The sequence below is a fragment of the Tupaia chinensis genome, unplaced genomic scaffold (assembly GCF_000334495.1).
Source record: "Tupaia chinensis unplaced genomic scaffold, TupChi_1.0 Scaffold149922_1, whole genome shotgun sequence".
Taxonomy (NCBI): Eukaryota; Metazoa; Chordata; class Mammalia; order Scandentia; family Tupaiidae; genus Tupaia; species Tupaia belangeri.
The window spans coordinates 1,246,381-1,257,827 of NW_006209766.1; the positions used below are offsets into that span (position 1 = coordinate 1,246,381).

At 54.9% G+C, this 11,447-nt stretch overlaps 1 protein-coding gene across 2 annotated transcripts in view; it reads right to left on the reverse strand.

Annotated features, from left to right (window-relative positions):
• Positions 1 to 7,375, reverse strand: part of ATP4A (ATPase H+/K+ transporting subunit alpha) — a 16,586-nt gene extending 9,211 nt beyond the window's left edge. For both annotated transcript variants that reach the window (XM_014585412.2, XM_006171630.3), the window contains exons 1-12: positions 7,364 to 7,375; positions 7,121 to 7,261; positions 6,954 to 7,013; positions 6,373 to 6,576; positions 5,325 to 5,438; positions 4,859 to 5,111; positions 4,226 to 4,494; positions 3,184 to 3,382; positions 2,754 to 2,863; positions 2,540 to 2,674; positions 2,018 to 2,210; positions 1,184 to 1,359 (exon numbers count right to left, since the gene is read on the reverse strand). In XM_014585412.2, coding sequence (XP_014440898.1) covers positions 1,184 to 1,359; positions 2,018 to 2,210; positions 2,540 to 2,674; positions 2,754 to 2,863; positions 3,184 to 3,382; positions 4,226 to 4,494; positions 4,859 to 5,111; positions 5,325 to 5,438; positions 6,373 to 6,576; positions 6,954 to 7,013; positions 7,121 to 7,261; positions 7,364 to 7,375 — 1,866 coding nt within the window. The remainder of the gene's footprint in view (positions 1 to 1,183; positions 1,360 to 2,017; positions 2,211 to 2,539; positions 2,675 to 2,753; positions 2,864 to 3,183; positions 3,383 to 4,225; positions 4,495 to 4,858; positions 5,112 to 5,324; positions 5,439 to 6,372; positions 6,577 to 6,953; positions 7,014 to 7,120; positions 7,262 to 7,363) is intronic.
• Between the last annotated feature and the right edge of the window lie 4,072 nt (positions 7,376 to 11,447).

Here is an 11,447-nt window from a genome sequence, read left to right on the forward strand (position 1 = left end):
CAGCCAACAAACCCTTAAGCCCTTCAGATCAGCCCAATCTGCTTGTCTTTCCTGGTAGGTTGTCTGCTGATGCACACATTCCTTTATTCAACCAAGTGTGACCACTGGCTAGGTGCCTGAGATGTACTAGGGACAAAACAGACTGAAATCCCCACCCTACTGGAACTGACCATCTAGTGGGCGAGACAGGAAATAAACAAAATGAAAGAATGAATTAGACAGCATATTAGAAGGCAGGAGGAAAATTAAGCCTGATGGAGGAAGTGGTGACTCAATTTAAGTGTGTCCAAGGAAAGCTCATTGAAAAGGTGACATAAGCAGAGACATGAAAGAGATAAAGGAGTTGGCCGCATGGCAATCTTGGGCAAGGCCAGCCGAGAAAACAGCCAGTGCAAAGGCCCTGAGGTAAGGCCGTGCCGGAATCACTGAGGGACAGCAGGGAAGACACATGACTGAAGAAGAGCGAGCATGGGTAGGAGCGCTGGGGAGTGAGCTTAGAAAGCTAGCAGGGCCCAGATCTCATCAGGCCTGACGGACCACGGGAGGGGCTCGGGCATCGCATGCTCAGCATTCGCCCCCTCACCCTTGACTTGTCTTTGGGGAACCACATCTTTCCCCAGGCCCTGGTTGAAGTGAGGTCCCTAGCTAAGACTGGGCAAGTAAGTCCACAGCTGGCCAATCACAGTAGTCCATCCCCAGCCACAGTGACCAGTTCAGGGGTGAACATGTGACCCAATCTGGTCCTACTGCAAAAGGAGTGCTCTCTTTCTACAGGGTGGCTAAACAGGTGGGAGCTATAAATGAGAACTTCTGGGGTGTGGTGGCGGGCATAACCATGTTTTGAGTCCAGACCTTGTAGTGCTCGCTCGCTCTCTCTCTCTCTCTCCCTCCCTCTCCCTCCCCGGTGAGCACCTGTGTCCTATAACAAGTTAAAATAATAATAAATTTTTTTTTTTTTAAAGAAAGCTAGCTGAGAGAAAAGCAGAGCTGAGACATGGAAAAAGGCGAATTCCAAATGACACTGAGCTCCTGGATCCAACTAGATCTGAAGCTTTGATCCCAGAAATTTTCAGTATCGTGAACCCATACATATTGGTTCAAGCTGGTTTCAGGAGGGTTCCTGATCCCCAAATACCGCCAGCCTCTGTCCTCAGCCCTGCCTAGTCCTCTTCCTGTAACATACCCGGATGCCTGCCGTGCGGCACTTGAGCACAGCATCAGGGACAGTGGCCCGGGGCGGGTCAATCATGGACACAAGTCCCGCAAAGCAGAGGCCACTACTTGGAAAGTTCATGGCCTCCACGTCGAAGGCATAGCCAGGTGGGTACTCCTTCTCATTCAGGTAGAGCTGGCAGAAACCTGACCAGAAAACAGGGACATCAGAGGAGTCCTGGGCAGACCCCCACCCCAGCTGGCCAGATGAGTGAAACAACCAGGCCCCTTGCGGCAAGCACCATGGGTGCCGGACCCTGTGCTGAAGCTTTCACTCCCATTATGCGAATCCATCCTCACCACCACCCTGCGAGGCTCATCCCCATCTCGCAGCCGAAGGAAGTAAAACAGAAAGGGGACATTTCTGGCCAGAGGTCACACAGCAAGTAAAGCGAAAGACCAGACATGTTCCATAGGTCTGTGCTTCCAGGATCAAGGCAGGGTTTAGGGAAGTCAAAGGGGTCAGGACAAAAATTGGAGCAGTCAGAGGTCAAGACAAGGATTGGGGGAAGTCCTGAGTTGAGTCGGGGACTGAGGAAGGTCAAGGGGTCAAGAAGAGGACGCTGAAAGGTGGAAGTCCATGTAGTTGGAGCAAGGGCTAGGAAAAATCAAGGGGTCACAGATCAGGTCTAGGAAGGTCAGGGTGAGGAGACGTGGGAGGTATTGGAGTCAAGATACGGGGAGTCACGAGGAGTGTATGGGGGGGCAGATCAGGTCAGGATGAGAGAGGCCAGGTCAGAGCTGGGCAAGGTGTGTGCTAGCTCCTCCTCCTCGCACTCTGCACCCTGCCCCGAGGGTGTCTCACCGAGCACTCGCTCGCCCAGGCCTCCCAGGCTGAGATAGGCAGTCTGGAAGGCCTCCCGCCATTGCTCGTCCAGCGGCAGCTCCTGGCCTTTGATGAGGATGGAGCTGCAGCGCTCCAGCACGCGCTCGGGGGCGCCCTTCATCACCAGCACGTGCCGCGGGTCCCGCGGGTCCTCCAGTGTGTGGATGGACAGCTGTGGGAGGTGGAGGATTAGAGCGGGGCTAGACGCAGAGTTAGGGTCCTGAGCCCAGGAAATAGAATAGAATTAAAATACAGAGGTGGGCTGAAGCTGGGATTTGGGGCGCACCTCCCCACCCGCAGCTTGATGGCCGAGAGTACGAGAAAAGCACTGCCTTGAAGGGACTGCGGATGGGCAGGGGTGTGAGCAGGGCGGGAGACGGGTGGGGTTCGGCTACAGAGGGGCAGGGGCTGAGAGCGGAGCCCCGCATAGGCCCGCCCTGGATGTGGGCGGGACTCTGCTGTAGGCGGGGGGGGGCCGTGGGCGGGCGGCCTGCTGCACACCTGGAACTTGTTGGTGGAGTTGAAGGGGATCTCGCAGACTTTGGGGAAGCGCTCGCGGTAGCCCATGGCGTTGCCCAGCGTCAGCTCGGAAAACTTGAGCAGCGCGGTCTCAGACGCGTCTCCAATCACGATGCGCTAGGAGCGGGGACCGATGTCAAGGACGACCCCGGTTGCACCAGGCTCCGGGACTTCCCTGGAGTCCCCCGGCTCTCACCTTGGGCACTGGCACCGCGTCCTGGCCAGACTTGAAGGCAGCGCGGTTGCACAGGGTGAGCACGCGGCACAGCGCCCGCCACGTCTCCGAGGACTGGTCAAACGTCTGCCCTGGAGACCGGGCATCCGGGCTGGGGCCGCGAGGGAGCTTCGCGAGCGTCCCAAACCCCGCAAGGAGGCTCTCCCAGACCAGAACCGAGCCCCTCTCCCTGGGCTCAGTTCCCAGACCTGGAGAGGGGGCTGCCCCCTCCTCATAGCCAGGTGCAGAAACTCACTGCCGAGTCTCCAGAGAGACCGATTGCCTAGCCCCTTCACAACCTGGAGCCCAGTACCCTCCCATTGATACAGAGCCCTCCCAGGCTCCCTTCAGGTCTCCACCATCTCCCCATCTATTGGATCCTGTCCAGCCCCTGTCCCCTCCCGCCCCACACCTGACTGGTCTTCCGTGGTGTCGGCAGTGTGGATGTGGTTGTCAAACCACAAATGGGACACGGTCATGCGGTTCTGAGTGAGGGTCCCTGTCTTGTCGGAGCAGATCACGGAGGTGGAACCCAAGGTCTCCACGGCTTCCAGGTTCTTGACCACGCAGTTCTTACTGGCCAGCCGCTTGGCTGTCAGGGAGAGACAGACCTGGGGAGCGGGTGAGAAACGCAGCCATGGAGTCTAATCCCTGCTTCCAGTCCCGCTTCCCTCCTCCCACAGCAACAAGGAACCCTTTAGGCCAGCGTGGGACTGGGTGCAACACATGTAACCTTCTTCTGCAAAACAAACACAAACAGAAAGAAAAGGCTTTCTTTCTTTTTTTTTTTTCTTTGCCTTCAAGCTTTTGTCCTGCACTTTCTTTTTTTAAATTTATTTGTTTTTAGATAATAATTTTCTTTAACTTTATTTATTTATTTATTTAAATTTGACCTTTAAAGGGATAGTGGGAGAGCAAAGGAGAGAAAAAGCAAGCTGCCAGGTCTGGGATTCAAACCACGGTCAGCCATGTGGGAGTCCAGTGCCTTAACCACCACGCCACCTGTTGGCTTGTACTTTTTGCAGAGAGTAGATGCCTTCCCCAATCTGCCCAGATACATGTAAACCATGCCCTCTTAGAGCAATCCCAGGTTTTGCAAATCCTCTTGTCAGCACAACGTGAGAAAAGACATTCCCTGAGCCTGCTTAGGGCTGGTCTCAGGCTGGGTGCTGACCGTCGGAGGCCTGGATAACATGCTGCCCATTCCAGGCCCCAGCCTTCTCCAGACAAGGACTCTATCTGTCTGTGAGTTCCCAGTGCGTGGCACAGGACATGGTCCCAGGGTAGCCCCAGTGAATATCTGCTGAGTGGATGCATGCCAGGGAGAAAGGCGGATGGATGAGGAGGCGAAGGGCTAGATGAACAGGTGGAAGATGACGGTGAAGCCCGGATGAATGAACAAACAGACGGACAGGCCTCTCGGCTCCCACACCCTGTCTGCCTCCCGCACTCACTGTGACAGTGGCCAGCAGCCCCTCAGGCACGTAGGCTACCACAATGGCCATGAAGAAGACCATGGCTCGCAGGAAGGTATAACCGATGCACATGGCCACCACAAAAAACGTGGCACCAAAGAGGATGGCCAGGCCTGCGATGATGTCCACAAAGTGCTCGATCTCGATAGCAATGGGCGTCTTCTCGTTCTCCACTCCCGATGCCAGCGATGCAATGCGCCCGATGATGGTGCGGTCGCCCGTGTTCACCACCAGACCCTGTGCCGTGCCTGCAATGGGGCCAAGAGGCTGACTCAGGGCCGGGGGCAGCCCCGGGGCTAGGCAGGGGTGGCGAAATTGAAGGAGGGGTGACATGGAAAGTAGTGGGGGCCAAAGGATCCGGGGAGATGTTAGCAACAGTGAGCAATGGCTCTGCTCCACCCCCGTCTCCCTGGGTATATCACTCTGTCCATGTAGTGTGCCCTGGACAGGCGCAGTCCGTGTGTGTGTGTGTGTGTGTGTGTGTGTGTGTGTGCGTGTGTGTGTGTCGGGGGTACAGTGCATCTCAGAATGTAGCAGAAGACAGGCTCTTGGGGCTGTAAGGGGCACTAGAGGCAGTGTGGTCACCGGGCAGGTAGGCAGGGGCTCACAGACCCTCGAGGCACATGGTGGAGAAGAAGGCGATGTTGCGGGTCTCCAGGGGGCTCTCGTGCGTGCACTCGGGCGAGCGGGTCTGTGGCTCAGACTCGCCAGTCAGCGAGGAGTTGTCCACCTTGCAGCCCTGGGCTGCCAGGATGCGGATGTCGGCTGGCACTCGGTCCCCGCCTTTCATCTCCACCAGGTCGCCCACCACAAGCTGATCAGCGTTGATCTGGAACTTGTCCCCATCTCGGATCACAGTTGCTTGCTGTGGGACAGGGGCACCAGAGGTCAGGAGCCAGGGGCTGGGGGTGGGAGTTGCCGAGTGTAATGGGGATTTCACCTCCGTCTAGGAGGTGGGGGATGGAGAATTGACGACCTATGGGGAGGGATGGCAGGCCTGACAGGAGGGAGAGAAGCCACAGCCTGCCCAAAGAGGGTCTGGAGCCTAGAATCTGAAGGGCCGGGGGCTGGGGCCCACCTGGGGCACGAGGTTCTTGAAGCTGGCGATGATGTTGGTGCTCTTGAACTCCTGATAGTAGCCGAAGCAGCCGGTGACCACAACCACGGCGATGAGGGCCAGTGCCAGGTACAGCTGGGGGAGGAGGCAGGGTAGCTTCACACGCTGTTCCCTGTGGCCTCGTCCCCTGTTCCTCGCCCCACACTCGCTGCCCTGAATTTTCAGGGTGTTGTGCTGCCGTGTCCCTGATTCTCACATCCTCTATTTCCTGAGTCCTGTTCCCATTGTCCCCATAACCTGTGACTTATGCCTGGTGTCACTGTGTACCTTGGTCCCCTGGGTTCCTTCTTCCTGTGTCTCCCGTCTTTCATTCCTCATGTCTTCATGTTCCCATGACCCGAATTCTCTGGGTCCCAAATTTCATATTCTGTGTTTTCCATAACCTCTGTGTCTCCGATGCCCACTACTTCCTGTGTCCTCAAGTCCCTATTTCCATGGGTTTCTGTCCTGAAGACCTCGGGCTTTATATTGTGTCTGCGGTGATGGGTGTCCCCATGTTCCAAATTCCATGTCCTTATGTCTAATGTCTCCTCACAGCTGTGCACCTCTGAGTCCCCATTCTGTGTCACATGTCCTGTGACTTTTCAAGCCCCTGTCAATGTCATGTGGCCCTCGTCATATACCCAGTGTCCCCTGTCATGCATCTCCACGTCCTCTGTCTCTGTTTCCATGTCTAATATCTCTCCCTCTGTGTGCCGTGGTCTTTATGTCCCATACCTGGTTCCCAGTGTCCCTGGGCCCTGGTCTGTTCTATGTCCTCAGTTTCCCAGTTCCGTATCTTACACATTACATTTCTACAACTTTGCGTCCCCACCTGTGTCCCTGTGACCTTGTGACCTTGGCTTTCTCCCATAGCCCAATGTGTCTCATCCACCATGACCTACATCTTGGGACTGCCTTTCTGTCCCCACCTCCGTATCCCAGCTCCCTTTCACCCTGCATCGCACATGCAGCGTTCTCTGTCCCTCAGGTCCCTGTGTCCCACTCATCACCAGCACCCGCCACTCACATTATCGTCAGTGGTGAGGTCACCCTCACTGGCCTGGATGCCAAACGCAATGAGGCAGATGGCAGCTGCCACCCACATGAGGCACTGCAGGCCTCCTGCCAGCTGCCGTGCAAACTTGACGTACTCCGGGGTACCCCGCGGTGGCCTCAGCGCATTGGGCCCGTCTCGTAGCAGCAGCTCAGCTGCCAGGCTTGCCGACAGGCCCTGGGGACACAGAGGTGGGACCACGCGGGTGCTGGGGGCTTCCTCTCCCCACACGCGCTCCCCTCGGGCTCTGTCTCCTTGACCCTCTTCTTGCTACCTTTCATTTCTCCTTGACTGTGTTCCTGTTCCCTCCGTGATCTCCCTTTTTGTCTCTCTCATCTTTCTCTCTGTCTCTTCCTTCCCATTATCTCTCCCATTTCTCTCTCCCTTATCCACCTCTTCGCCTATCTCTGCCGCTGCCCATCTCTCTGTCTCTTTCTATCCGCTTCTCTCACTCTGCCTGTCCATGTTACCCATTTGTCTCTCATGCTTTCTCCCCTGTCTGTCTATAGCTCCCTCTCCCTCCCTGCCCCACCCCCTCGCCGCTCCCAGCTCACCTTGGTGGCACTGGTCTGGTACTTCTGTTCCAGCTCCGCCACTGACAGCTGGTGGTCATTCTGTGTGGTGTGGGGCAGGGCACTTGTTCTCTGGCTCTCCCTGCTCCCCACCCTTGCCCGTCGGCCCCCACCCCTGCACACCACCCAGGCCCCGGCCCCCAGCTCACGATCTCCATCTCCTTCTTCATGTTCTCCAGCTTCTCCTTCTTCTTGCCTCCCCCACCGCCCGCCTTCTTCTTGCTCATCTTGGCTGCCATGTCCCCACCAGGGCCAGGACCCAGCTCCACCGAGTACAGCTCGTAATTCTCCTGGGGTCGGGGTGGATGGCAGGAAGGAGGGAGGCGTCAGATGACACTGGAACCCTGCTCTCACCCTCACCCCCTCCCCCCGGCCCGGGGGCCCCCACTCACTGCCTTCCCCATGGTGCCGGGTGCACTCCCTCCTTGCCCAGACAGAGCCTGGGGTCTGGACCAGCCCTGATATACCCAGGGAGATGGGGGTGGAGCAGAGCCAGGCAGATTACAGCTGATTGTGGGGCTCCTTGGGGTGACCTCCAGCCCTGGGCGGCTTAGGCATTCCCTATTGATCTGCTCCAACCTGCAGCTGGGATCAGGGATCCACGGGGAATGTCGTCAATAACAACGACAAAGAATGCAAACTTCCGGTGCTCCTAATGTGCCAGGCACCGTGCTCAGGGTTTTCGTGGGTTAACTCGTTTCACCTTTCAACAACCCTTTGCAGTGAGGATTCCCTTTACAGATGGGGTCAAGTTCCTTGCCCAAAGCCTCCAAGTGAGGACATGACAGGACTCAGAACCTGCATCCTCTTTCAGGCCACATAGCACGCTCCTGCAGGGTGTTCAGACGGCCGCCATAATGGCTGCTGCTTACTGGGAACTCGCCAGGGCCTGGCCTGCCCTGTGTGCTGTACTCGAATGTCTTCATTAGTTCCTCAGAATGGCCCTAGAAAGTTATGTTCTCTTATTCGCTTCCGTTGTCCAGGCAAAGACCAGGTAAGGACTGTGCCCACGTTTGACCCTGGAGCCTGGCTTGTATATGATACCACTAGTGAGAAAATCCAGATTTCACAGCCCAGCACCATGTATGGACCAGGTTCTGCACGTGTGGGACCTCACGGGTCCTTGGAACAAATCCCTGCAAAGGCAACCCATTCCAGTTGTGCAGAAGAAACTAAGGCTCAGAAAGGCTCAGGGAGGTCCCCAGGGCACACCACATGTCCAGCCATGGCCCTCACAGCTGTCACTATCCCCCTGTCCCCAGATGGGAAAACCAAGCTGCAAAGTGAGGTATGTCCAGGGTCCTGGCTGGAGCTTGGTGCCAGGTGTCAGGAGGACTGGGACCTCCTTCAGATCCCCCAGGAAGGTACCTCTGCGGGCAGCAGTGAGGGGTCGGGTGGTGGAACAGTGGGGTCTTTGGTGTCACAGGGTGGGTGTGTCTCCAGGGCAGGTGTGAGTTTACTGATAAGATAGTTGCCTTGGCAACGTCCTTCTCCTCTGGGGCAGGTCACCCAGGAAAGTTGAAGCGTTGGGCAGCCTGATCTCTGCATACCCAACCTACTGGTCACTCCCAGCCTGCAACAGAAAGCCCGAAAGAGGAGGCAGCGTGGGGCCACAGTCGCACTGCCCACCTTCACAATGACTCTCCTGGCGCATTGGGTGGGCGTCATCTCTGAGCCAACTGTGTAAAACAGCTGTCAGTCCTCTGCTTGCTACACTCTGAAGGTTATTCCCGCTCAGCATAAATCCCACAAGAGTCATCCCTGCAAGACCGAGCCCCAGATCACCTCTCCTGCCTCAGTCCCTGCAATGGCTCCATGGGTGCTGGCCTCCTTCCCGCGCTTGGCACAGACCAAGGTCATCCCTGCTGCCAGGCCTTGGTGCTTGCAGCCCGTCCGCCGGGTACCCTCTCCCTTCCACATCTGCATGGCTCTTTCTCACCTCCTTCAGGTCTCAGCTCACATGTCATCTCTTTAGAGAGTCCTCCCTTAAGAGTACACCCCTGGGGACCAGGGTTCAAGTCCCAGACCCGATGGCTTAAACTCACACCGGGTGCGTGTGCGTGTATGCCCAAGATCCCGAGAGGAGAATGGAGGAGAAGGGATTGTGGCGTGGCCATCCCTCCTGGGAGGTGATTTCTCACTTTCTATCTCTCTGTCTCTCTCTCTGTCTGTCTGGCGAGCGCACGCGCCCTATAGCAAAAACCTCTCAAAAAAAAACAAAAAAGAGTGCACCCCTGTCCTGCTCCATCCCTTATTCTGCTCTATTTGCACCTCTTTTTTTTTTAAGTTTGTTTATTTATTCCATAGCAAAGACAGCATCCCCAAAAACAGAGAGACAAAACCCCCAGGGTTTTTTGTTTTTGTTTTTGTTTTTTGAGAGGTTTTTCGCTATAGGGCGCATGCGCTCGCCAGACAGAGAGAGACATAGAGACAGAAAGCGAGAAATCACCCCCCGGGGGGGATGGTCACACCACAATCCCTTCTCCTCCATTCTCCTCTCGGGATCTTGGGCACACACGCACACATGCCCGGCGTGAGTTTTAAGCCACCGGGTCCGGGACACGAACCGCGGTCGACTACGTGGGAGTCCAGTGACATAGCCATTATGCTAACTGTTGGTTCCCAACCCCCAGGGTTTTTGACACACGATCCACCCCTAGTCTCAGGCATCCCTGGATCATGGGCACACCTGCATACTCAGGGAGGTCTCTGGACATGAATCCAGAACTTTCTTAGATGCATCAGCCTCACAGAGCATTGCATTTTACAGCGGTGCCAACCTCTGACGCCCGTCACCCACGCCATGCCATCCTGACATCGCACCTTGCTTTTCTTTGCTTGGTGTCCATCCGGCCCCACCAGAAGGAAGACGGGCCTTGGTTATCTCTGCTGCTGTGTGCACAGTACCAAACCCGTGCCCCTGAGACACACAATAGATGCTCAGTAAACATCGCTGAGTGTGAAACAGGGTTTAGCTCATCAGGTGACAGGGACTTGTCACTAACAAGTCTGGAGCCCTGGGCAGGACCTCGGGACACCTGAGGTGTTAAAGAATTATTTTATTCAACTTTATTTATTTATTTATTTATTTTAACTGGACCAGAAAAGGACAGAGTAAAAGAGAGAGAGGGAAAGTGAGAAAGCAAGCTGCCAGATTTGGGACTTGAACCATGGTTGGCCACGTGGGAGTCCAGCACCCTTAACCACCATGCCACCTGCCGGCCCCATGGGAAATCTACCTCTGGGAATATCTCAGACAGCTGCACAGTTTCTGGTCCCTCCACCCTAGCCTACCAGCGCCTGCCCTCAAAGCTTCCAGGGCCTGGAGCAAATATGGGAATTGTGTGTGTACAGGGTAGGGAGCCCCCCAAGCAAAGCCCCAGATAGAAGGACTGAGGCAACAGATACTGCTCAGACCTCTGCCAAACGGGACAGAAGCCTCTGCTCTCTGCCTCATTTGTTTCCTCTTATTTCTTATTTCTTAGTGTTGGTATTATAATTTTTAATTAATTATTTATTTATTTCAAACCTACAATTTACAGGAATAGTAAAATGAACACCTGCCTACCCTTCATCCAAATGTAACAATTTACTGCATTTGTGCTTAGATAGACAATTTTTGGGGAAAGTTTTTTGCTATAGGGCACGTGCGTTCGCCAGAAAGAGAGAGACAAAGAGACAGAAAGTGAGAAATCACCCCCCAGGGGGGATGGCCACTCGGCAATCCCTTCTCTTCTGTTCTCCTCTCAGGATCTTGGGCATGCACACATGTGCCCAGTGTGAGTTTAAGCCACCGGGTCCAGGACTCGAACCACAGTCAGCTACATGGGAGTCCAGCAACATAGCCATTACGCCATCTGCTGGTCCCCACACTTTTTTTTTTTAATGTTTGGCTGAATCATTTGAGAGAAAATTAGAGAGAGGAGGCTTCTTTACCACAGTTACGTATGTGACTTCTACAAACAGACATTTTCTCACATAAACACAGTCTAATGATCAAATTCAAGACATTGGCCTGAAGAAGACACTATGAACTAATCTAGAGAATTTATTTGACTTCCTCTCATTTCCTACTAATGTCCGTTTCCTGGTCTAGATCCAAACCAGGATCACACCTCGTAAGTGTTTCTTTGGCCTCCTCCCATTGGTAACAGTTCCTCAGTCGTTTGTGACCTTGGTATTGTGAACAAGCGCTTTTTGTTTTAATATTTTTTTGGAGAGATTTTTGTTAAAGGGCATGTGCACTCGCCAGAGAGACATGCAGAGACAGAGAGACAGAAAGTGAGAAATCACTCCCCCAAGGGGTTGGCCACGCTGCAATCCTTTCTCCTCCATTCTCCTCTCAGGATTTTGGGCACACACAAACACACACACCCTGTGTGAGTTTCAGGCCCTGAGGTCAGGGACTCGAACTGCGGTCACTCATATGTTGACCAGCACCTTAACCACTATGCCACCTGGTGGCCTCTTTTCTTT